The sequence below is a fragment of the Procambarus clarkii genome, chromosome 56 (genome assembly GCF_040958095.1).
Source record: "Procambarus clarkii isolate CNS0578487 chromosome 56, FALCON_Pclarkii_2.0, whole genome shotgun sequence".
Taxonomy (NCBI): Eukaryota; Metazoa; Arthropoda; class Malacostraca; order Decapoda; family Cambaridae; genus Procambarus; species Procambarus clarkii.
In genome coordinates this window covers 7,082,052-7,106,691 of record NC_091205.1, presented here as the reverse complement: position 1 = coordinate 7,106,691, position 24,640 = coordinate 7,082,052, and the positions used below count along the sequence as shown (strand labels likewise).

General features: G+C 43.9%; 1 protein-coding gene across 1 annotated transcript; it reads right to left on the bottom strand.

The window, feature by feature from the left end:
* Nucleotides 1–2,141: 2,141 nt before the first annotated feature.
* Nucleotides 2,142–3,524, bottom strand: LOC138353062 (uncharacterized). Its single transcript, XM_069305703.1, has one exon. It carries the CDS (start codon nt 3,522–3,524, stop codon nt 2,142–2,144), a length of 1,383 nt encoding a protein of 460 aa, XP_069161804.1.
* Between the last annotated feature and the right edge of the window lie 21,116 nt (nt 3,525–24,640).

Genomic DNA, 24,640 nt, shown 5'->3' with positions numbered 1-24,640 from the left:
AAATGTATTTTAATAATTAAAATAAATCTTGAAGGTCGTTCTTTATCCGAAATTTCAGGACTTGCTTTTGGCAAAGTCTGTGAGAATTTGGAAACATAGAAATCGTCCCTTCAGTAAACTGGTCTTTTCTTCTTCAATACATTCATCAAAATATAACATTAATATTTTATTACGCTTAAAGGGGCGTCTGAGAATATTAAAAGTTAATTAATATCAACTTTTCTGGTTAGTTGTATATGAAAAAAGCCGCAACTGTTCTAAGTTTCAGTATCACAGACTGAATAGAAAGGGATATTTTTGTCAACGAATTTAACACATTTTCAACAATTTACGACCACCACAAGTTTTAAATGAAATCATTTCTATGACACTCGTCTACCACGTTAGCGTATAATAGAGGATTTGTTTTACTGGATTTTCCAAAATATGTTTAGTTTGACTAATACAAATAGTCAAAGTTCCCCCAAAAAATTCAGCAAATATATCATGTTTATTACTATTTATAAAAATCAATAAATGAACTTACGGAAAAACGCTCCTTACGGATTGTAGAGACATAAACTACAAGGTGGAGGTTTGATGTAAATTGAATAAAATGTCAAAGGGGAGTAGTTACGTTTATGTTACTTTAAAGAAAGTAATGATGAAATGAAATCTAAGGTGGTGCCATCTGTGGCTGAGGTTAACATCAACCAGTTTCTTCCAAAATTGTTACCTTTACAGAACGAATTACGTGCAGTCAGGTGTATAAGTTTCATGCATATCACACGATAAATAAATAAGGAAAAAAATCTATTTTTTTAACAAAATTTTTTTTATAAAACTAATTTTTAATTTTTTATTACATGCTATTGTGATAGCTGAGTCATAGACATTATTTCAGTTGACACTTGTGTTTGATGTTAATTTTTGAACATTTTGGAAAATTTGACACATAATTAAATATTTGTTTTCTTCCTTCCTATTTATGCTACGATGCCGAGACTTGGACCAGTTGAAGCCAATTTCATTTACAACTTATCATAAAAGTTTGATTGAAATCGAATCAGTTTTCATTAATTCCATATTTTGCCAATATGCTTCCCGTAAGAATTTTTTTTTCAATCACAGCGAGAAAGTAGATCAAGAACAATAATGTTCAACTCTCGGGGTGTCAGACTCCCTGACCTAGAGAGGCCCAGACACTCACTGACATGCAACTCCAGAGGCAGGATTACAAACGCTAGTTTCTTATTCAACAGTGCACGATGCATCTGTATTTATATTTTTAAATCTGCAAATATAATAATTTCATATAATAGAACGACGGTTTGAAACACACAAATACATCTCAATTTAATTGATCAATAATATGTCGGTACTGATCATTTTATACCTCCTCTTTTTGTACTGAAACTTTTGAAGTAAATGTATGTGTCACTTTTTTATATCACTCTAAAAATACCATGTCTTAAAATTTAGTGACAGATTCTTCGGATATACACTTAAGACATTCCTTATATTCTTGGCATAAATGAATGAAGAGAAAGATTGAGTAGGAGAGAGACCAAGTGAAGATGTGATAGAAGGGAGAGGGAGGCGAAGGAACATGACCCATGAGATATATTGACCACAGGAAAGTACGTAATGCTAAGACATGACGACATGTCAAATAGAAAGAAATAATAGTTAAGTCTTAAAACAAACTAAATAATTGAAATAGATAATGTAAACGTGAGAAAATGAATTGGGTTATATGAGTAAAGTGGAACAGAAGACAGATGGAGGAAAGTAAGTGGTCAGTGAGAGTGAAATTACAGGAGTGTGAGGTGTGGGAGGGAACTGAGAGATGAGAGGAAGGAAGGGAGGTTAAAGATGAGGGGAAAGAAAACAAGACATAAGTGAGACATGTATGAGGTCAGCTGAGAGGAGGCGAAGACGGAACCAAGTGGTAATAGAGGATGGTGGAGAGATTAGTGGTGAGTTGACGACTGAGTCAAGAAAACTCAAGGAGTTATGAGAGGTGATGGAGATGGTGGTTGGAGAGTTATGGTCGTTGGAGTGAGGCTTTCGGGGAACTAACTGGAGAGGTAACAGACTACATGGTAGCTAGCTGTATGGTTGGACATTGATTGATGTCATGGTTAGAGGTTTGTTTGTAACTAGTGAAATGAAAAGGAAGTTTCGAATTGGATGGAAGTATTGGAGAGGAAGATTATATGAGTAGAGGTAAAAATTTCTGAGGAGAATAACAGGCATAAGAATACTTTAAAGCGAGGTTGGTGGGATGATAGTTGGAGTAATGGTTGGTGGGATGATAGTTGGAGTAATGGTTGGAGGATGATAGTTGGAGTAATGGTTGGGGGATGATAGTTGGAGTAATAGTTGGTGGGATGATAGTTGGAGTAATGGTTGGTGGGATGATAGTTGGAGTAATGGTTGGTGGGATGATAGTTGGAGTAATGGTTGGAGGATGATAGTTGGAGTAATGGTTGGGGGATGATAGTTGGAGTAATGGTTGGGGGATGATAGTTGGAGTAATGGTTGGTGGGATGATAGTTGGAGTAATGGTTGGAGGATGATAGTTGGAGTAATGGTTGGTGGGATGATAGTTGGAGTAATGGTTGGAGGATGATAGTTGGAGTAATGGTTGGTGGGATGATAGTTGGAGTAATGGTTGGAGGATGATAGTTGGAGTAATGGTTGGGGGATGATAATTGTAGTAATGGTTGGAGGATGATAGTTGGAGTAATGGTTGGAGGATGATAGTTGGAGTAATGGTTGGAGGATGATACTTGGAGTAATGGTTGGGGGATGATAGTTGGAGTAATGGTTGGAGGATGATAGTTGGAGTAATGGTTGGGGGATGATAGTTGGAGTAATGGTTGGAGGATGATAGTTGGAGTAATGGTTCGTGGGATGATAGTTGGAGTAATGGTTGGTGGGATGATAGTTGGAGTAATGGTTGGTGGGATGATAGTTGGAGTAATGGTTGGTGGGATAATAGTTGGAGTAATGGTTGGAGGATGATAGTTGGAGTAATGGTTGGGGGATGATAGTTGGAGTAATGGTTGGGGGATGATAGTTGGAGTAATGGTTGGAGGATGATAGTTGGAGTAATGGTTGGGGGATGATAGTTGGAGTAATGGTTGGAGGATGATAGTTGGAGTAATGGTTGGGGGATGATAGTTGGAGTAATGGTTGGAGGATGATAGTTGGAGTAATGGTTGGGGGATGATAGTTGGAGTAATGGTTGGAGGATGATAGTTGGAGTAATGGTTGGAGGATGATAGTTGGAGTAATGGTTGGAGGATGATAGTTGGAGTAATGGTTGGAGGATGATAGTTGGAATAATAGTTGGAGGATGATAGTTGGAGTAATGGTTGGAGGATGATAGTTGGAGTAATGGTTGGAGGATGATAGTTGGAGTAATGGTTGGAGGATGATAGTTGGAGTAATGGTTGGAGGATGATGGTCGAAAGAGTGATGGTAAGAGGAATGAAGGTCTGGTAATTGTCGATTGGAGGAGTGATTGTTGGTGACATAATGGTTGCGGGTGTTCATGTTTGGAGCATCATGGTCTGAGGGTAGAAGGTTTGAGGTGAGTTGGATGGCGAGAAAAATACTTGAAGGGGGTGATGGTTGGCGGGGTGAAGTCTGAAGCAGTGATGGTTGGAGGGGTGAAGTCTGAAGCAGTGATAGTTGGCGGGGTGAAGTCTAAAGCAGTGATGGTTGGAGGGGTGAAGTCTGAAGCAGTGATGGTTGAAGGGGTGATGGTTGGCGGGGTAAAGTCTGAAGCAGTGATGGTTGAAGGGGTGATGGTTGGCGGGGTAAAGTCTGAAGCAGTGATGGTTGGAGGGGTGATGGTTGGCGGGGTAAAGTCTGAAGCAGTGATGGTTGGAGGGGTGATGGTTGGCGGGGTAAAGTCTAAAGCAGTGATGGTTGATGGTTTGAGGGGTGATGGTTGGCGGGGTAAAGTCTGAAGCAGTGATGGTTGATGGTTTGAGGGGTGATGGTTTGAGAGGTGATGGTTGGAGGGGTGATGGTTTGAGGGGTGATGGTTGGAGGGGTGATGGTTGGAGGGGTGATGGTTGGAGGGGTGATGGTTGGCGTGGTGATGGTTGGAGGGGTGATGGTTGGCGGGGTGATGGTTGGAGGGGTGATGGTTGGAGGGGTGATGGTTGGAGGGGTGATGGTTGGAGGGGTGATGGTTGGAGGGGTGATGGTTGGCGGGGTGATGGTTGGAGGGGTGATGGTTGGCGGGGTGATGGTTGGAGGGGGGATGGTTGGAGGGGTGATGGTTGTCGGGGTGATGGTTGTCGGGGTGATGGTTGGAGGGGTGATGGTTGGAGGGATGATGGTTTGCGGGGTGATGGTTGGCGGGGTGATGGTTGAAGCAGTGATGGTTGGAGGGGTGATGGTTGGAGGGGAAATGGTTGGAGGGGTGATGGTTGGAGGGGTGATGGTTGATGGGGTGATGGTTGGAGAGGTGATGGTTGGAGGGGTGAAGTTTGAAAGGGTGATGGTTGGAGGGGTGATGGTTGGAGGAGTGATGGTTGAAGCAGTGATGGTTGGAGGGGTGATGGTTGGCGGGGTGATGGTTGGAGGGGTGATGGTTGAAGCAATGATGGTTGGAGGGGTGATGGTTGGAGGGGTGATGGTTGAAGCAGTGATGGTTGGAGGGGTGATGGTTGGCGGGGTGATGGTTGGAGGGTTGATGGTTGGAGGGGTGATGGTTGGAGGGGTGATGGTTGGAGGGGTGATGGTTGGAGGGGTGATGGTTGGAGGAGTGATGGTTGGAGGGGTGATGGTTGGAGGTGTGATGGTTAGAGTAGTGATGGTTGGAGGGGTGATGGTTAGAGTAGTAATGGTTGAAGGGGTAATGGTATAGTTTGAGTGGTGATGGTTGAAGGAATAATGGTTCGCAAATTGTTAAGAGTTGAGTTGGTAAATGGTAGGGAAGGTGGTGAAGGTTAGGGATGGTGGTGTAGAGTAGGGGTGGTGGTGAAGTGTAGGGTAGGTAGTGAAGGTAGGGAAGGTGGTTAAGGGTAGGGAAGATGGTGAAGGGTAGGAAAGAAGGTGAAAGTTAGGGGTGGTAGTGAAGGATAGGGAAGGTGGTGAAGGGTAGGGAAGGTGGTGAGGGGTAGGGAAGGTGGTAAGGGTAGGGAAGGTGGTGAGGGGTAAGGAAGGTGGTGAAGGGTAGGGAAGGTGGTGAAGGGTAGGGAAGGTGGTGAAGGGTAGGTGAGGTTGTGAAGGGTAGGGAAGGAGGTGAAGGGTAGGGAAGGTGGTGAAGGGTAGGGAAGGTGTTGAAGGATAGGGAAGGGGGTGAAGGGTAGGGAAGATTATGAAGGGTAGGGAAGGTGGTGAAGGATAGGGAAGGGGTGAAGGGTAGGGAAGATGGTGAAGGTTAAGGGTGGTGATGAAGGATAGGGAAGGTGGTGGAGGGTAGGGAAGGTGGTGAAGGATAGGGAAGGTGGTGAAGGGTAGGGAATGTTGTGAAGGTTAGGGAACGTGGTGAAAGTTAGGGGTAGTGGTGAAGGGTAGAGAATTTTGTGAAGGGTAGGGAAGGTGGTGAAGAGTAGGGGAGGTGGTGAAGGGTAGGGAAGGTGGTGAAGAGTAGGGAAGGTGTTGAAGGGTAGGGAAGGTGAAGGGTAGGGGAGGTTGTGAAGGGTAGGGAAGGTTGTCAAGGGTAAGGAAGGTGGTGAAGTGGAAGGTTGTGAAGGTTATGGGTGGAGTGGAAGGGTAGGGACGGTGGTGAAGGGAAGCGATGATGGTGAAGGTTAGTGTAGGTGGTGAAGGTTAGGGGTGGTGGTGACGCATAGGGAAAGAAGTGAAGGGTAGGGGTCGTGGTGAAGGGTAGGGAAGGTGGTGAAGGGATAGGGAAGGTGGTGAAGGGTAGGGAATGTGGTTAAAAGTAGGGAAGTTGGTAAATGGTGGGGGAGGTGATTAGTAGAGGAGGTGGTAAAGGGTAGTGAAGGTAGTGAAAGAGAGGGGAGGTGGTGAAAGGGTAGGGAAGGTGGTAAAGGGTAGGGAAGGTGGTGAAGGGGAGGGAAGGTTGTAAAGGGTAGGGAAGGTGGTGAAGGATTAGGAAGGGGGTGAAGTTAGGGAAGGTGGTGAAGGGTAGGGAAGGTGATGAGGGGTAGGGATGGTTGTGAAGGTTAGAGAAAGTGGTGAAAGTTAGGGAAGGTGATGAAGAATATGGAAGGTTGTGAAGGGTAGGGAGGGTAGTGAAGGTAGGGAAGGTGGTGAAGGGTAGGGGAGGTTGTGAATACTACATACTGTTATCACTACACACTGCTATCACTTCACACGGTTATCACTATACACTGTTATCAATTCACACTGTTATCACTTCACACTCTTATCACTGCACACTGTTATCACTTCACACTGTTATCACTACACACTGTTATCACTTTACACTGTTATCACTGCACACTGTTATCACTACACACTGTTATCACTACACACTGTTTTCACTACACACTGTTATCACTTAACACTGTTATCACTTCACACGGTTATCACTACACACGGTTATCACTACATACGGTTATAACTACACACTGTTATCACTACACACTCTTATCACTGCACACTGTTATCACTTAACACGACTAGCCCTTCAAACCGTTATCACTTCACACGGTTATCACTACACACGGTTATCACTATACACTGATATCACTACACACGGATATCACTACACACGGTTAGCTATACACACTGTTATCACTTCACACGGTTATCATTACACACTGTTATCACTACACACTGTTATCACTACTCACTGTTATCACTTCACATTGTTATCACTACACACAATTATCACTACACACTGTTATCACTTCAAACGGTTATCACTTCACACGGTTATTACTGCACAATGTTATGACTTCCCGCTGTTATCACTTTACACTGTTATCACCACACACTTGTCTCCCCTTGGGTTCTCCCCTTGGGTTCTAAAGGAAGGAGCAAGAGAACTGAGCCTACCACTCTCCATAGTGTATAACAAATCACTGGCAACAGGGGAACTGCCAGATATTTGGAAAGCAGCTAACGTAGTCCCGATATACAAGAAAGGGGATAGACAGGAGGCACTGAACTACAGGCCAGTGTCCCTAACCTGCATACCATGCAAGCTGATGGAGAAGATTGTGCGAAAAAAACTAGTGGAGCATCTGGAGCGAAGGAACTTTGTAACACAGCATCAACATGGGTTCAGGGATGGCAGGTCCTGCCTCACAGGGTTACTTGAATTCTACGACCAGGCAACAAAAATAAGGCAAGAAAGAGAAGGGTGGGCAGACTGCATATTTTTGGATTGTCAGAAAGCCTTTGATACAGTGCCACACAAGAGGCTAGTGCGAAAGTTGGAGATGCAGGCTGGAGTGAGAGGGAAGGTACTCCGGTGGATAGAGGAATACCTAAGCAACAGGAGACAACGAGTCTGTGTGAGGGGTGAGGTCTCAGATTGGCGAGACGTCACAAGTGGAGTCCCGCAGGGGTCAGTCCTTGGACCTATACTGTTTCTGGTATATGTAAATGATCTCCCAGAGGGTATAGATTCGTTCCTCTCAATGTTTGCCGACGATGCAAAAATTATGAGGAGGATTGAAACAGAGGATGATAGTAGGAGGCTACAAGATGACCTGGATAGACTGAGTGAATGGTCCAACAAATGGCTGTTGAAGTTCAACCCGAGTAAATGCAAAGTAATGAAACTAGGCAGTGGAAACAGGAGGCCAGGCACAGGATACAGAATAGGAGATGAAGTACTTAATGAAACAGACAGAAAGAAAGATCTAGGAGTTGATATCACACCAAACCTGTCTCCTAAAGCCCACATAAAGAGAATAACGTCTGCGGCATATGCGAGGCTGGCTAACATCAGAACGGCGTTCAGGAACCTGTGTAAGGAATCATTCAGAATCTTGTACACCACATATGTAAGACCAATCCTGGAGTATGCGGCCCCAGCATGGAGCCCGTACCTGGTCAAGCACAAGACGAAGCTGGAAAAAGTCCAAAGGTATGCTACTAGACTAGTCCCAGAACTAAGAGGCATGAGTTATGAGGAAAGGCTACGGGAAATGCACCTCACGACACTGGAAGACAGAAGAGTAAGGGGGGACATGATCACAACCTACAAAATCCTCAGGGGAATCGACCGGGTAAACAAGGATGAACTTTTCAACACTGGTGGGACGCGAACAAGGGGACACAGGTGGAAGCTGAGTACCCAAATGAGCCACAGAGACGTTAGAAAGAACTTTTTCAGTGTCAGAGTAGTTAGCAAATGGAATGCATTAGGAAGTGATGTGGTGGAGGCTGACTCCATTCACAGTTTCAAATGTAGATATGATAGAGCCCAATAGGCTCAGGAATCTGTACACCAGTTGATTGACGGTTGAGAGGCGGGACCAAAGAGCCAGAGCTCAACCCCCGCAAGCACAATTAGGTGAGTACAATTAGGTGAGTACACTGTTATCACTACTCACTGTTATCACTTCCCACTGTTATCACTGCACACAGTTATCACTACACACTGTTATCACTACACACGGTTATCACTACACACTGATATCACTACACACGGATATCACTACACACGGTTATCTATACACACTGTTATCACTTCACACGGTTATCATTACACACTGTTATCACTACACACTGTTATCACTACTCACTGTTATCACTTCACACTGTTATCACTGCACACAATTATCACTACACACTGTTATCACTTCACACGGTTATCACTTCACACGGTTATTACTGCACACTGTTATGACTTCACGCTGTTATCACTTTACACTGTTATCACCACACACTGTTATCACTACTCACTGTTATCACTTCACACGGTCATCACTACACACGGTTATCTATACACACTGTTATCACTTCACACGGTTATCACTACACACTGTCATCACTACACATTCTTATTACTACACACTGTTATCATTTCACACGGTTATCACTACACATTGTTATCACTACACTGTTATCACTTCACACGGTTATCACTATACACTGTTATCACAAAACACTGTTATTACTTCAAACGGTTACTCTACACATTGTTATAACTACACACTGTTATCTCTACACACTCTTATCAATACACACAATTATCACTACACACTGTTATCACTACACTCTGTTATTACTACACACTGTTATCACTACAAACTGTTATCACTACACACTGTTATCATTACTCACTGTTATCACTTCATACCTTTATCACTACACACTGTTATCACTTCACACGGTTATCACTTCACATGGTTATCCCTACACACTGTTATGACTTCACACTGTTATCAGTTTACACTGTTATCACCACATACTGTTATCACTTCACACGGTTATCACTACACACTGTTATCACTTCACACTGATATCACTTCACACGGCTATCACTACACACGGCTATCACTACACACTGTTATGACTACACACTGTTATCACTACACACTGTTATCACCATATACTGTTATCACTTCACACGGTTATCACTACACACTGTTATCACTTCACACTGATATCACTTCACACGGCTATCACTACACACGGCTATCACTACACACTGTTATGACTACACACGGTTATCACTACACACTGTTATCAATTCACACTATTATCACTTCACACTGTTATCACTACACACTGTCATCACTTCACACTGTTATCACTACACACTGTTATCACTACACACTGTTATCACTTAACACTGTTATCACTTCACACGGTTATCACTACACACGGTTATCACTACATACGGTTATCACTACACACTGTTATTACTACACACTGTTATCACTTCACACAGTTATCACTTCACACGGCTATCACTGCACACAACTATCACAACACACTTTTATCAATACACACTGTTATCACTACACATTGTTATCACTGCACACTGTTATCATTTCACGCGGATAGCCCTTCAAACCGTTATCACTTCACTCGGTTATCACTACACACGGTTATCACTACACACTGTTATCACTACATACGGTTATCACTACACACTGTTATCACTTCACACGCTTATCACTACACACTGTTATCACTTCACACTGTTATCACTTCACACGGGTATCACTACACACGGCTATCACTACACACGGTTATCACTACTCACTGTTATCACTTCACACTGATATCACTACACACTGTTATCACTACACACTGTTATCACTTCACACGGTTATCTCTTCACACTGTTATCACAACACACTGTTATCACTACACACTGTTATCACTTCACACGGTTATCACTACACATTGTTATCACTACACAATGTTATCACTACTCACAGTTATCACTTCACGCTGTTATCACTACACACTGTTATCACTACACACTGTTATCACTTCACACGGTTATCTCTTCACACGGTTATCACTGCACACTCTTATGACTTCACGCTGTTATCACTTTACACACTGTTATCATCACACACTGTTATCACTTCACACAGTTATCACTACACACTGTTATCACTACACACTGTTACCACTTCACACGGTTATCACTACACACTGTTATCACTACATACTGTTATCACTACACACTGTATCACTACACACTGTTATCACTACACACTGTTATCACTACACACTGTTACCACTTCACACGGTTATCACTACACACTGTTATTACTAAATACTGTTATCACTACACACTGTATCACTACACACTGTTATCACTACACACTGTTATCACTTCACACGATTATCACTATTCACGGTTATCACTACACACAGTTATCACTACACACGGTTATCACTACACACTGTTATCACTACACACGGTTAGTGTGTAGTGATAAGCTACAGGGGTTATCACTATCCAGGAGACCCCTGGATGCCCCTGGCTAGGTCACGAGGCCCTCAGGTGCTAGGTCCAGAAGTTTCCAGGGGCCAGGTCCCGTGGCATCCAGAGGCTAGGTCTAGGGGCCTCTAGGGGCCAGGTCCAGGGGCATCTAGCGGCCTCCAGCGAATAGGTTCCGGGACCAGGTCCAGGGGCCTCCAGAGGCTAGGTCCCGAGACCTTCAGCGGCCAGGTCCAGGGGGCATCCAGGGGCCAGGTCCAGGGGCCTCCAGGGGCCAGGTCCCGAGGCCTTCAGGGGCAAGGTCCCGGGGCCTCCAGGGACAAGGTTCAGGGGCCTCCAGGGGCCAGGTCCAGGGGCTTCCATGAGCCCAGGTCCAGGGGCATCCAGGAGCCAGGTCCAGGGGCCTCCAGGAGGCCAGGTCCAGGGGCCTCCAGGAGCCAGGTCGAGGGGCCTCCAGGGGCCAGGTCCAGGGGCCTCCAGGGGCCAGGTCCCGAGGCCTTCAGGGGCAAGGTCCCGGGGCCTCCTGGGGCAAGGTTCAGAGGCCTCCAGGGGCCAGGTCCAGGGGCTTCCATGAGCCCAGGTCCAGGGGCATCAAGGAGCCAGGTCGAGGGGCCTCCAGGGGTAAGGTCCAGGGGCATCCAGGAGCCAGGTCCAGGGGCCTCCAGGAGGCCAGGTCGAGGGGCCTCCAGGAGCCAGGTCGAGGGGCCTCCAGGGGCCAGGTCCAGGGGCCTCCAGGAGCCAGGACTAGGGGCCTCCAGTAGCCAGGTCGAGGGGCCTGCAGGGGCCAGGTCCAGGGGCCTCCAGGGGCAAGGTCCAGGAAACTTGTACCGCCGCTAAAATGACGCTGGTTCTCCCAATAACTTTTAATATCTTAGATAATAAATATTAGTTAGGGGGAAAGTTTTATTTGCATATTATTAATGAGATGAACTTAATGGGTATAGTGCAGTTGAGGTGGTTAAAGGTAGGGTAGTTGTTGTTCTTGTTGTTCTTGTTGTTTCAGACTCAGCAACTGGGAACATAAGGGTGCATGTGGCACGAATAAAGGGCTGTACGCAAATTGTGAAGAGTTGAGTTGGTAAATGGTAGGGAAGGTGGTGAAGGTTAGGGATGGTGGTGTAGGGTAGGGGTGGTGGTTAAGTGTAGGGTAGGTAGTGAAGGTAGGGAAGGTGGTTAAGGGTAGGGAAGATGGTGAAGGGTAGGGAAGGTGGTGAGGGGTAGGGAAGGTGGTGAAGGGTAGGGAAGGTGGTGAGGGGTAGGGAAGGTGGTGAAGGGTAGGGAAGGTGGTGAGGGGTAGGGAAGGTGGTGAAGGGTAGGGAAGGTGGTTAAGGGTAGGGAAGATGGTGAAGGGTAGGTGAGGTTGTGAAGGGTAGGGAAGGAGGTGAAGGGTAGGGAAGGTGGTGAAGGGTAGGGAAGGTGTTGAAGGATAGGGAAGGGGGTGAAAGGCAGGGAAGATTATGAAGGGTAGGGAAGGTGGTGAAGGATAGGGAAGGGGTGAAGGGTAGGGGTAGGGTAGAGGTTAAGGGTGGTGGTGAAGGATAGGGAAGGTGGTGAAGGGTAGGGAAGGTGGTGAAGGATAGGGAAGGTGGTGAAGGGTAGGGAATGTTGTGAAGGTTAGGGAACGTGGTGAAAGTTAGGGGTAGTGGTGAAGGGTAGAGAATTTTGTGAAGGGTAGGGAAGGTGGTGAAGAGTAGGGGAGGTGGTGCAGGGTAGGGAAGGGGTTGAAGAGTAGGGAAGGTGTTGAAGGGTAGGGAAGGTGAAGGGTAGGGGAGGTTGTGAAGGGTAGGGAAGGTTGTCAAGGGTAAGGAAGGTGGTGAAGTGGAGGGAAGGTTGTAAAGGTTATGGGTGGAGGGGAAGGGTAGGGACGGTGGTGAAGGGAAGCGATGATGGAGAAGGTTAGGGTAGGTGGTGAAGGTTAGGGGTGGTGGTGAAGGATAGGGAAGGTTGTGAAGGGTAGGGGTGGTGGTGAAGGGTAGGGAACGTGGTGAAGGGATAGGGAAGGTGGTGAAGGGTAGGGAATGTGGTTAAAGGTAGGGAAGTTGGTAAAGGGTAGGGGAGGTGAATAGTAGAGGTGGTGGTAAAGGGTAGGGAAGGTAGTGAAAGAGAGGGGAGGTGGTGAAAGGGTAGGGAAGGTGGTAAAGGGTAGGGAAGGTGGTGAAGGGGAGGGAAGGTTGTGAAGGGTAGGGAAGGTGGTGAAGGGATTGGAAGGTGGTGAAGTTAGGGAAGGTGGTGAAGGGTAGGGAAGGTGATGAGAGGTAGGGAAGGTTGTGAAGGTTAGAGAAAGTGGTGAAAGTTAGGGAAGGTGATGAAGAATAGGGAAGGTTGTGAAGGGTAGGGAGGGTAGTGAAGGGGTAGGAAAGGTGGTGAAGGGTAGGGGAGGTTGTGAATACTACATACTGTTATCACTACACACTGCTATCACTTCACACGGTTATCAATATACACTGGGATCAATTCACACTGTTATCACTTCACACTCTTATCACTGCACACTGTTATCACTTCACACTGTTATCACTACACACTGTTATCACTACACACTGTTATCACTTAACACTGTTATCACTTCACACAGTTATCACTACACACGGTTATCACTACATACGGTTATAACTACACACTGTTATCACTACACACTGTTATCACTGCACACTGTTATCACTTAACACGACTAGCCCTTCAAACTGTTATCACTTCACACGGTTATCACTACACACGGTTATCACTACACACTGATATCACTACACACGGATATCACTACACACGGTTATCTATACACACTGTTATCACTTCACACGGTTATCATTACACACTGTTATCACTACACACTGTTATCACTACTCACTGTTATCACTTCACATTGTTATCACTACACACAATTATCACTACACACTGTTATCACTTCACACGGTTATCATTTCACACGGTTATTACTGCACACTGTTATGACTTCACGCTGTTATCACTTTACACTGTTATCACCACACACTGTTATCACTACTTACTGTTATCACTTCCCACTGTTATCACTGCACACAGTTATCACTACACACTGTTATCACTTCAAACGGTTATCACTTCACACGGTTATCAATACACACACCTATCACTACACACGGTTATCTATACACACTGTTATAACTTCACACGGTTATCACTACACACTGTTATCACTACATTCTGTTATCACTTCACACTGTTATCAATTCACACGGCTATCACTGCACACATCTATCATTACACACTGTTATCAATACACACTGTTATCACTACACACTGTTATCACTGCACACTGTTATCACTTCACACGGATAACCCTTCAAACCGTTATCACTTCACACGGTTATCACTACACACGGTTATCACTACACACTGTTATCACTACATACGGTTATCGCTACACACTTATCACTTCACACGGTTATCACTGCACACTGTTGACACTTCACACGGTTATCACTACACACGGCTATCGCTAAACCCGGTTATCTATACACACGGCTATCGCTAAACCCGGTTATCTATACACACTGTTATCACTTCATACGGTTATCACTACACACTGTTATCACTACACACTGTTATCACTACTCACTGTTATCACTTCACACTGTTATCACTACACACATTTATCACTACACACTGTTATCACTTCACACGGTTATCACTTCACACTGTTATAACTACACACTGTTATCACTTCACACGGTTATCACTACACATTGTTATCACTACACACTGTTATCACTACTCACTGTTATCACTTCACACTGTTATCACTACACACTGTTATCACTATACACTGTTATCACTTCACACGGTTATCTCTTCGCACGGTTATCACTGCACACTGTTATGACTTCACGCTGTTATCACTTTACACTGTTATCATCACACACTGTTATCACTTCACACAGTTATCACTACACACTGTTATCACTACACACTGTTACCACATCACACGGTTATCACTACACACTGTTATCACTACATACTGTTATCACTACACACTGTATCACTACACACTGTTATCACTACACACTGTTATCACTACACACTGTTACCACTTCACACAGTTATCACTACACACTGTTATCACTACATACTGTTATCACTACACACTGTATCACTACACACTGTTATCACTACACACTGTTATCACTTCACACGATTATCACTATTCACTGTTATCACTACACACTGTTATCACTACACACGGTTAGTGTGTAGTGATAAGCTACAGGGGTTATCACTATCCAGGGGACCCCTGGATGCCCCAGGCTAGGTCAAGAGGCCCTCAGGTGCCAGGTCCAGAAGCATCCAGGGGCCAGGTCCCGTGGCCTCCAGGGGCCAGGTCCAGGGGCCTCTAGCGGCCTCCAGGGAATAGGTTCCGGGACCAGGTCCAGGGGCCTCCAGGGGCTAGGTCCCGAGACCTTCAGCGGCCAGGTCCAGGGGGCATCCAGCGGCCTGGTCCAGGGGCCTCCAGGGGCCAGGTCCCGAGGCCTACAGGGGCAAGGTCCCGGGGCCTCCAGAGACAAGGTTCAGAGGCCTCCAGGGGCCAGGTCCAGGGGCTTCCATGAGCCCAGGTCCAGGGGCATCCAGGAGCTAGGTCGAGGGGCCTCCAGGGGTGAGGTCCAGGGGCATCCAGGAGCCAGGTCCAGGGACCTCCAGGAGTCAGGTCGAGGGGCCTCCAGGGGCCAGGTCCAGGGGTCTCCAGGAGCCAGGACCAGGGGCCTCCAGTAGCCAGGTCGAGGGGCCTGCAGGGGCCAGGTCCAGGGGCTCCAGGGGCAAGGTCCAGGAAACTTGTACCGCCGCTAAAATGACGCTGGCTCTCCCAATATCTTTTAATATCTTAGATAATAAATATTAGTTAGGGGGAAAGTTTTATTTGCACATTAGTAATGAGATGAACTTAATAGGTATAGTGGAGTTGAGGTGGCTAAAGGTAGGGTAGTTGTTGTTGTTGTTGTTCTTGTTGTTTCAGACTCAGCAACTGGGAACATAAGGGTGCATGTGGCACGAATAAAGGGCCGTACACAAATTGTGAAGAGTTGAGTTGGTAAATGGTAGGGAAGGTGGTGAAGGTTAGGGATGGTGGTGAAGGGTAGGGGTGGTGGGGAAAAATAGGGTAGGTAGTGAAGGTATGGAAGGTGGTTAAGGGTAGGGAAGATGGTGAAGGGTAGGGAAGAAGGTGAAAGTTAGGGGGGTAGTGAAGGATAGGAAGGTGGTGAAGGGTAGGGAAGGTGGTGAGGGGTAGGGAAGGTGGTGAAGGGTAGGGAAGGTGGTGAGGGGTAGGGAAGGTGGTAAAGGGTAGGGAAGGTGGTTAAGGGTAGGGAAGATGGTGAAGGGTAGGTGAGGTTGTGAAGGGTAGGGAAGGGTAGGGAAGGATGTGAAGGGTAGAGAGGTGTTGAAGGATAGGGAAGGGGGTGAAGGGTAGGGAAGATTATGAAGGGTAGGGAAGGTGGTGAAGGATAGGGAAGAGGTGAAGGGTAGGGAAGATGGTGAAGGTTAAGGGTGGTGGCGAAGGATAGGGAAGGTGGTGGAGGGTAGGCAAGGTGGTGAAGGGTAGGGAAGGTGGTGAAGAGTAGGGAAGGTGTTGAAGGGTAGGGAAGGTGAAGGGTAGGGGAGGTTGTGAAGGGTAGGGAAGGTTGTCAAGGGTAAGGAAGGTGGCGAAGTGGAGGGAAGGTTGTGAAGGTTAGGGGTGGAGGGGAAGGGTAGGGACGGTGGTGAAGGGAAGCGATGATGGTGATGGTTAGGGTAGGTGGTGAAGGTTAGGGGTGGTGGTGAAGGATAGGGAAGGTTGTGAAAGGTAGGGGTGGTGGTGAAGGGTAGGGAAGGTGGTGAAGGGATAGGGAAGGTGGTGAAGGGTAGGGAATGTGGTTAAGGGTAGGGAAGTTGGTAAAGGGTAAAGGAGGTGAATTGTAGGGGAGGTGGTAAAGGGAAGGGAAGGTGGTGAAGGATTAGGAAGGGGGTGAAGTTAGGGAAGGTGGTGAAGGGTAGGGAAGGTGATGAGGGGTAGGGAAGGTTGTGAAGGTTAGAGAAAGTGGTGAAAGTTAGGGAAGGTGATGAAGGATAGGGAAGGTTGTGAAGGGTAGGGAGCGTAGTGAAGGGTAGGGAAGGTATTGAAGGGTAGGGGAGGTTGTGAATACTACATGCTGTTATCACTAGACACTGTTATCACTTCACACGGTTATCACTACACACTGTTATCAATTCACAATGTTATCACTTCACACTCTTATCACTGCACACTGTTATCACTTCACACTGTTATCACTACACACTGTTATCACTACACACTGTTATCACTTAACACTGTTATCACTTCACACGGTTATCACTACACACGGTTATCACTACATACGGTTATAACTACACACTGTTATCACTGCACACTGTTATCACTTAACACGACTAGCCCTTCAAACCGTTATCACTTCACACGGTTATCACTACACACGGTTATCACTACACACGGTTATCACTACACACTGATATCACTACACACGGATATCACTACACACGGTTATCTATACACACTGTTATCACTTCACACTGTTATCATTACACACTGTTATCACTACACACTGTTATCACTACTCAATGTTATCATTTCACATTGTTATCACTACACACAATTATCACTACACACTGTTATCACTTCACACGGTTATCACTTCACACGGTTATTACTGCACACTGTTATGACTTCACGCTGTTATCACTTTACACTGTTATCACCACACACTGTTATCACTACTCACTGTTATCACTTCCCACTGTTATCACTGCACACAGTTATCACTACACACTGTTATCACTTCACACGGTTATCACTTCACACGGTTATCAATACACACACCTATCACTACACACGGTTATCTATACACACTGTTATAACTTCACACGGCTATCACTGCACACATCTATCACTACACACTGTTATCAATACACACTGTTATCACTACACACTGTTATCACTGCACACAGTTATCACTTCACACGGATAGCCCTTCAAACCGTTATCACTTCACACGGTTATCACTACACACTGTTATTACTACATACGGTTATCGCTACACACTGTTATCACTTCACACGGTTATCACTACACACTGTTAACACTTCACACGGTTATCACTACACACAGCTATCGCTACACTCGGTTATCTATACACACTGTTATCACTTCATACGGTTATCACTACACACTGTTATCACTACACACTGTTATCACTACTCACTGTTATCACTTCGTACTGTTATCACTACACACTGTTATCACTATACCCATTTATCACTACACACTGTTATCACTTCACACGGTCATCACTTCACACGGTTATCACTGCACACTGTCATGACTTCACGCTGTTATCACTTTACACTGTTATCACCACACACTGTTATCACTACTCACTGTTAACACTTCACACTGTTATCACTGCACACAGTTATCACTACACACTGTTATCACTTCACACGGTTATCACTACAGACTGTTATCACTACACACTGTTATTACTACACACTGTTATCATTTGACACTGTTATCACTACACACGGTTATCTGTACACACTGTTATCACTTCACACGTTTATCACTACACACTGCTATCACTACACACTGTTATCACTACACACGGTTATCACTACACACTGTTATCACTTCACACGCTTATCAATACACACTGTTATCACTTCACACTGTTATCACTTCACACGGTTATCACTACACACGGCCATCACTACACACGGTTATCACTACTCACTGTTATCACTTCACACTGTTATCACTACACACTGTTATCACTACACACTGTTATCACTTCACACGGTTATCACTACACACTGTTATCACTACACACTGTTATCACTTCACACGCTTATCATTACACATTGTTATCACTACACACTGTTATCACTACTCACTGTTATCACTTCACACTGTTATCACTACACACTGTTATCACTACACACTGTTATCACTTCACACGGTTATCTCATCACACGGTTATCACTGCACACTGTTATGACTTCACGCTGTTATCACTTTACACTGTTATCATCACACACTGTTATCACTTCACACAGTTATCACTACACACTCTTATCACTACACACTGTTACCACTTCACACGGTTATCACTGCACACTGTTATCACTTCACACTGTTATCACTACACACTGTTATCACTACACACTGTTATCACTTAACACTCTTATCACTTCACACGGTTATCACTTCACACTGTTATCACTGCACACTGTTATCACTACACACTGTTATCACTACACACTGTTATCACTACACACTGTTTTCACTTAACACTGTTATCACTTCACACGGTTATCATTACACACGGTTATCACTACATACGGTTATAACTACACACTGTTATCACTACACACTCTTATCACTGCACACTGTTATCACTTAACACGACTAGCCCTTCAAACCGTTATCACTTCACACGGTTATCACTACACACGGTAATCACTATACACTGATATCACTACACACGGATATCACTACACACGGTTATCTATACACACTGTTATCACTTCACACGGTTATCATTACACACTGTTATCACTACACACTGTTATCACTACTCACTGTTATCACTTCACATTGTTATCACTACACACAATTATCACTACACACTGTTATCACTTCACACGGTTATCACTTCACACGGTTATTACTGCACAATGTTATGACTTCACGCTGTTATCACTTTACACTGTTATCACCACACACTGTTATCACTACTCACTGTTATCATTTCCCACTGTTATCACTGCACACAGTTATCACTACACACTGTTATCACTACACACGGTTATCACTACACACTGATATCACTACACACGGATATCACTACACACGGTTATCTATACACACTGTTATCACTTCACACGGTTATCATTACACACTGTTATCACTACACACTGTTATCACTACTCACTGTTATCACTTCACACTGTTATCACTGCACACAATTATCACTACACACTGTTATCACTTCACACGGTTATCTATACACACTGTTATCACTTCACACGGTTATCACTACACACTGTCATCACTACACATTCTTATTACTACACACTGTTATCATTTCACACGGTTATCACTATACACTGTTATCACAAAACACTGTTATTACTTCAAACGGTTACTCTACACATTGTTATAACTACACACTATTATCTCTACACACTCTTATCAATACACACAATTATCACTACACACTGTTATCACTACACACTGTTATTACTACACACTGTTATCACTACAAACTGTTATCACTACACACTGTTATCATTACTCACTGTTATCACTTCATACCTTTATCACTACACACTGTTATCCTTTCACACGGTTATCACTTAACATGGTTATCCCTACACACTGTTATGACTTCACACTGTTATCACTTTACACTGTAATCACCACATACTGTTATAACTTCACACGGTTATCAATACACACTGTTATCACTTCACACTGATATCACTTCACACGGCTATCACTACACACGGCTATCACTACACACTGTTATGACTACACACTGTTATCACTACACACTGTTATCACCATATACTGTTATCACTTCTCACGGTTATCACTACACACTGTTATCACTTCACACTGATATCACTTCACACGGCTATCACTACACACGGCTATCACTACACACTGTTATGACTACACACGGTTATCACTACACACTGTTATCAATTCACACTGTTATCACTTCACACTGTTATCACTACACACTGTCATCACTTCACACTGTTATCACTACACACTGTTATCACTACACACTGTTATCACTTAACACTGTTATCACTTCACACGGTTATCACTACACACGGTTATCACTACATACGGTTATCACTACACACTGTTATTACTACACACTGTTATCACTTCACACTGTTATCACTTCACACGGCTATCACTGCACACAACTATCACAACACACTTTTATCAATACACACTGTTATCACTACACATTGTTATCACTGCACACTGTTATCATTTCACGCGGATAACCCTTCAAACCGTTATCACTTCACTCGGTTATCACTACATACGGTTATCACTACACACTGTTATCACTACATACGGTTATCACTACACACTGTTATCACTTCACACGCTTATCACTACACACTGTTATCTCTTCACACTGTTATCACTTCACACGGGTATCACTACACACGGCTATCACTACACACGGTTATCACTACTCACTGTTATCACTTCACACTGATATCACAACACACTGTTATCACTACACACTGTTATCACTTCACACGGTTATCTCTTCACACTGTTATCACAACACACTGTTATCACTACACACTGTTATCACTTCACACGGGTATCACTACACACTGTTATCACTTCACACGGTTATCACTACACATTGTTATCACTACACACTGTTATCACTACTCACTGTTATCACTTCACGCTGTTATCACTACACACTGTTATCAGTACACACTGTTATCACTTCACACGGTTATCTCTTCACACGGTTATCACTGCACACTCTTATGACTTCACGCTGTTATCACTTTACACACTGTTATCATCACACACTGTTATCACTTCACACAGTTATCACTACACACTGTTATCACTACACACTGTTACCACTTCACACGGTTATCACTACACACTGTTATCACTACATTCTGTTATCACTACACACTATATCACTACACACTGTTATCACTTCACACGGTTATCACTACACATTGTTATCACTACACACTGTTATCACTACACACTGTTATCACTTCACACGCTTATCACTACACACTGTTATCACTACACACTGTTACCACTTCACACGGTTATCACTACACACTGTTATCACTACATTCTGTTATCACTACACACTATATCACTACACACTGTTATCACTACACACTGTTATCACTACACACTGTTACCACTTTACACGGTTATCACTACACACTGTTATCACTAAATACTGTTATCACTACACACTGTATCACTACACACTGTTATCACTACACACTATTATCACTTCACACGATTATCACAATTCACGGTTATCACTACACACAGTTATCACTACACACGGTTATCAATACACACACCTATCACTACACACGGTTATCTATACACACTGTTATAACTTCACACGGCTATCACTGCACACATCTATCACTACACACTGTTATCACTACACACTGTTATCACTACACACGGTTATCACTACACACTGATATCACTACACACGGATATCACTACACACGGTTATCTATACACACTGTTATCACTTCACACGGTTATCATTACACACTGTTATCACTACACACTGTTATCACTACTCACTGTTATCACTTCACACTGTTATCACTGCACACAATTATCACTACACACTGTTATCACTTCACACGGTTATCACTTCACACGGTTATTACTGCACACTGTTATGACTTCACGCTGTTATCACTTTACACTGTTATCACCACACACTGTTATCACTACTTACTGTTATCACTTCACACGGTCATCACTACACACGGTTATCTATACACACTGTTATCACTTCACACGGTTATCACTACACACTGTCATCACTACACATTCTTATTACTACACACTGTTATCATTTCACACGGTTATCACTATACACTGTTATCACAAAACACTGTTATTACTTCAAACGGTTACTCTACACATTGTTATAACTACACACTATTATCTCTACACACTCTTATCAATACACACAATTATCACTACACACTGTTATCACTACACACTGTTATTACTACACACTGTTATCACTACAAACTGTTATCACTACACACTGTTATCATTACTCACTGTTATCACTTCATACCTTTATCACTACACACTGTTATCACTTCACACGGTTATCACTTCACATGGTTATCCCTACACACTGTTATGACTTCACACTGTTATCACTTTACACTGTAATCACCACATACTGTTATAACTTCACACGGTTATCAATACACACTGTCATCACTTCACACTGATATCACTTCACACGGCTATCACTACACACGGCTATCACTACACACTGTTATGACTACACACTGTTATCACTACACACTGTTATCACCATATACTGTTATCACTTCTCACGGTTATCACTACACACTGTTATCACTTCACACTGATATCACTTCACACGGCTATCACTACACACGGCTATCACTACACACTGTTATGACTACACACGGTTATCACTACACACTGTTATCAATTCACACTGTTATCACTTCACACTGTTATCACTACACACTGTCATCACTTCACACTGTTATCACTACACACTGTTATCACTACACACTGTTATCACTTAACACTGTTATCACTTCACACGGTTATCACTACACACGGTTATCACTACATACGGTTATCACTACACACTGTTATTACTACACACTGTTATCACTTCACACTGTTATCACTTCACACGGCTATCACTGCACACAACTATCACAACACACTTTTATCAATACACACTGTTATCACTACACATTGTTATCACTGCACACTGTTATCATTTCACGCGGATAACCCTTCAAACCGTTATCACTTCACTCGGTTATCACTACACACGGTTATCACTACACACTGTTATCACTACATACGGTTATCACTACACACTGTTATCACTTCACACGCTTATCACTACACACTGTTATCTCTTCACACTGTTATCACTTCACACGGGTATCACTACACACGGCTATCACTACACACGGTTATCACTACTCACTGTTATCACTTCACACTGATATCACAACACACTGTTATCACTACACACTGTTATCACTTCACACGGTTATCTCTTCACACTGTTATCACAACACACTGTTATCACTACACACTGTTATCACTTCACACGGGTATCACTACACACTGTTATCACTTCACACGGTTATCACTACACATTGTTATCACTACACACTGTTATCACTACTCACTGTTATCACTTCACGCTGTTATCACTACACACTGTTATCAGTACACACTGTTATGACTTCACACGGTTATCTCTTCACACGGTTATCACTGCACACTCTTATGACTTCACGCTGTTATCACTTTACACACTGTTATCATCACACACTGTTATCACTTCACACAGTTATCACTACACACTGTTATCACTACACACTGTTACCACTTCACACGGTTATCACTACACACTGTTATCACTACATTCTGTTATCACTACACACTATATCACTACACACTGTTATCACTTCACACGGTTATCACTACACATTGTTATCACTACACACTGTTATCACTACACACTGTTATCACTTCACACGCTTATCACTACACACTGTTATCACTACACATGTTACCACTTCACACGGTTATCACTACACACTGTTATCACTACATTCTGTTATCACTACACACTATATCACTACACACTGTTATCACTACACACTGTTATCACTACACACTGTTACCACTTTACACGGTTATCACTACACACTGTTATCACTAAATACTGTTATCACTACACACTGTATCACTACACACTGTTATCACTACACACTGTTATCACTTCACTAGATTATCACAATTCACGGTTATCACTACACACAGTTATCACTACACACGGTTATCACTACACACTGTTATCACTACACACTAACCGTGTGTAGTGATAAGCTACAGGGGTTATCACTATCCAGGAGACCCCTGGATGCCCCTGGCTAGGTCACGAGGCCCTCAGGTGCTAGGTCCAGAAG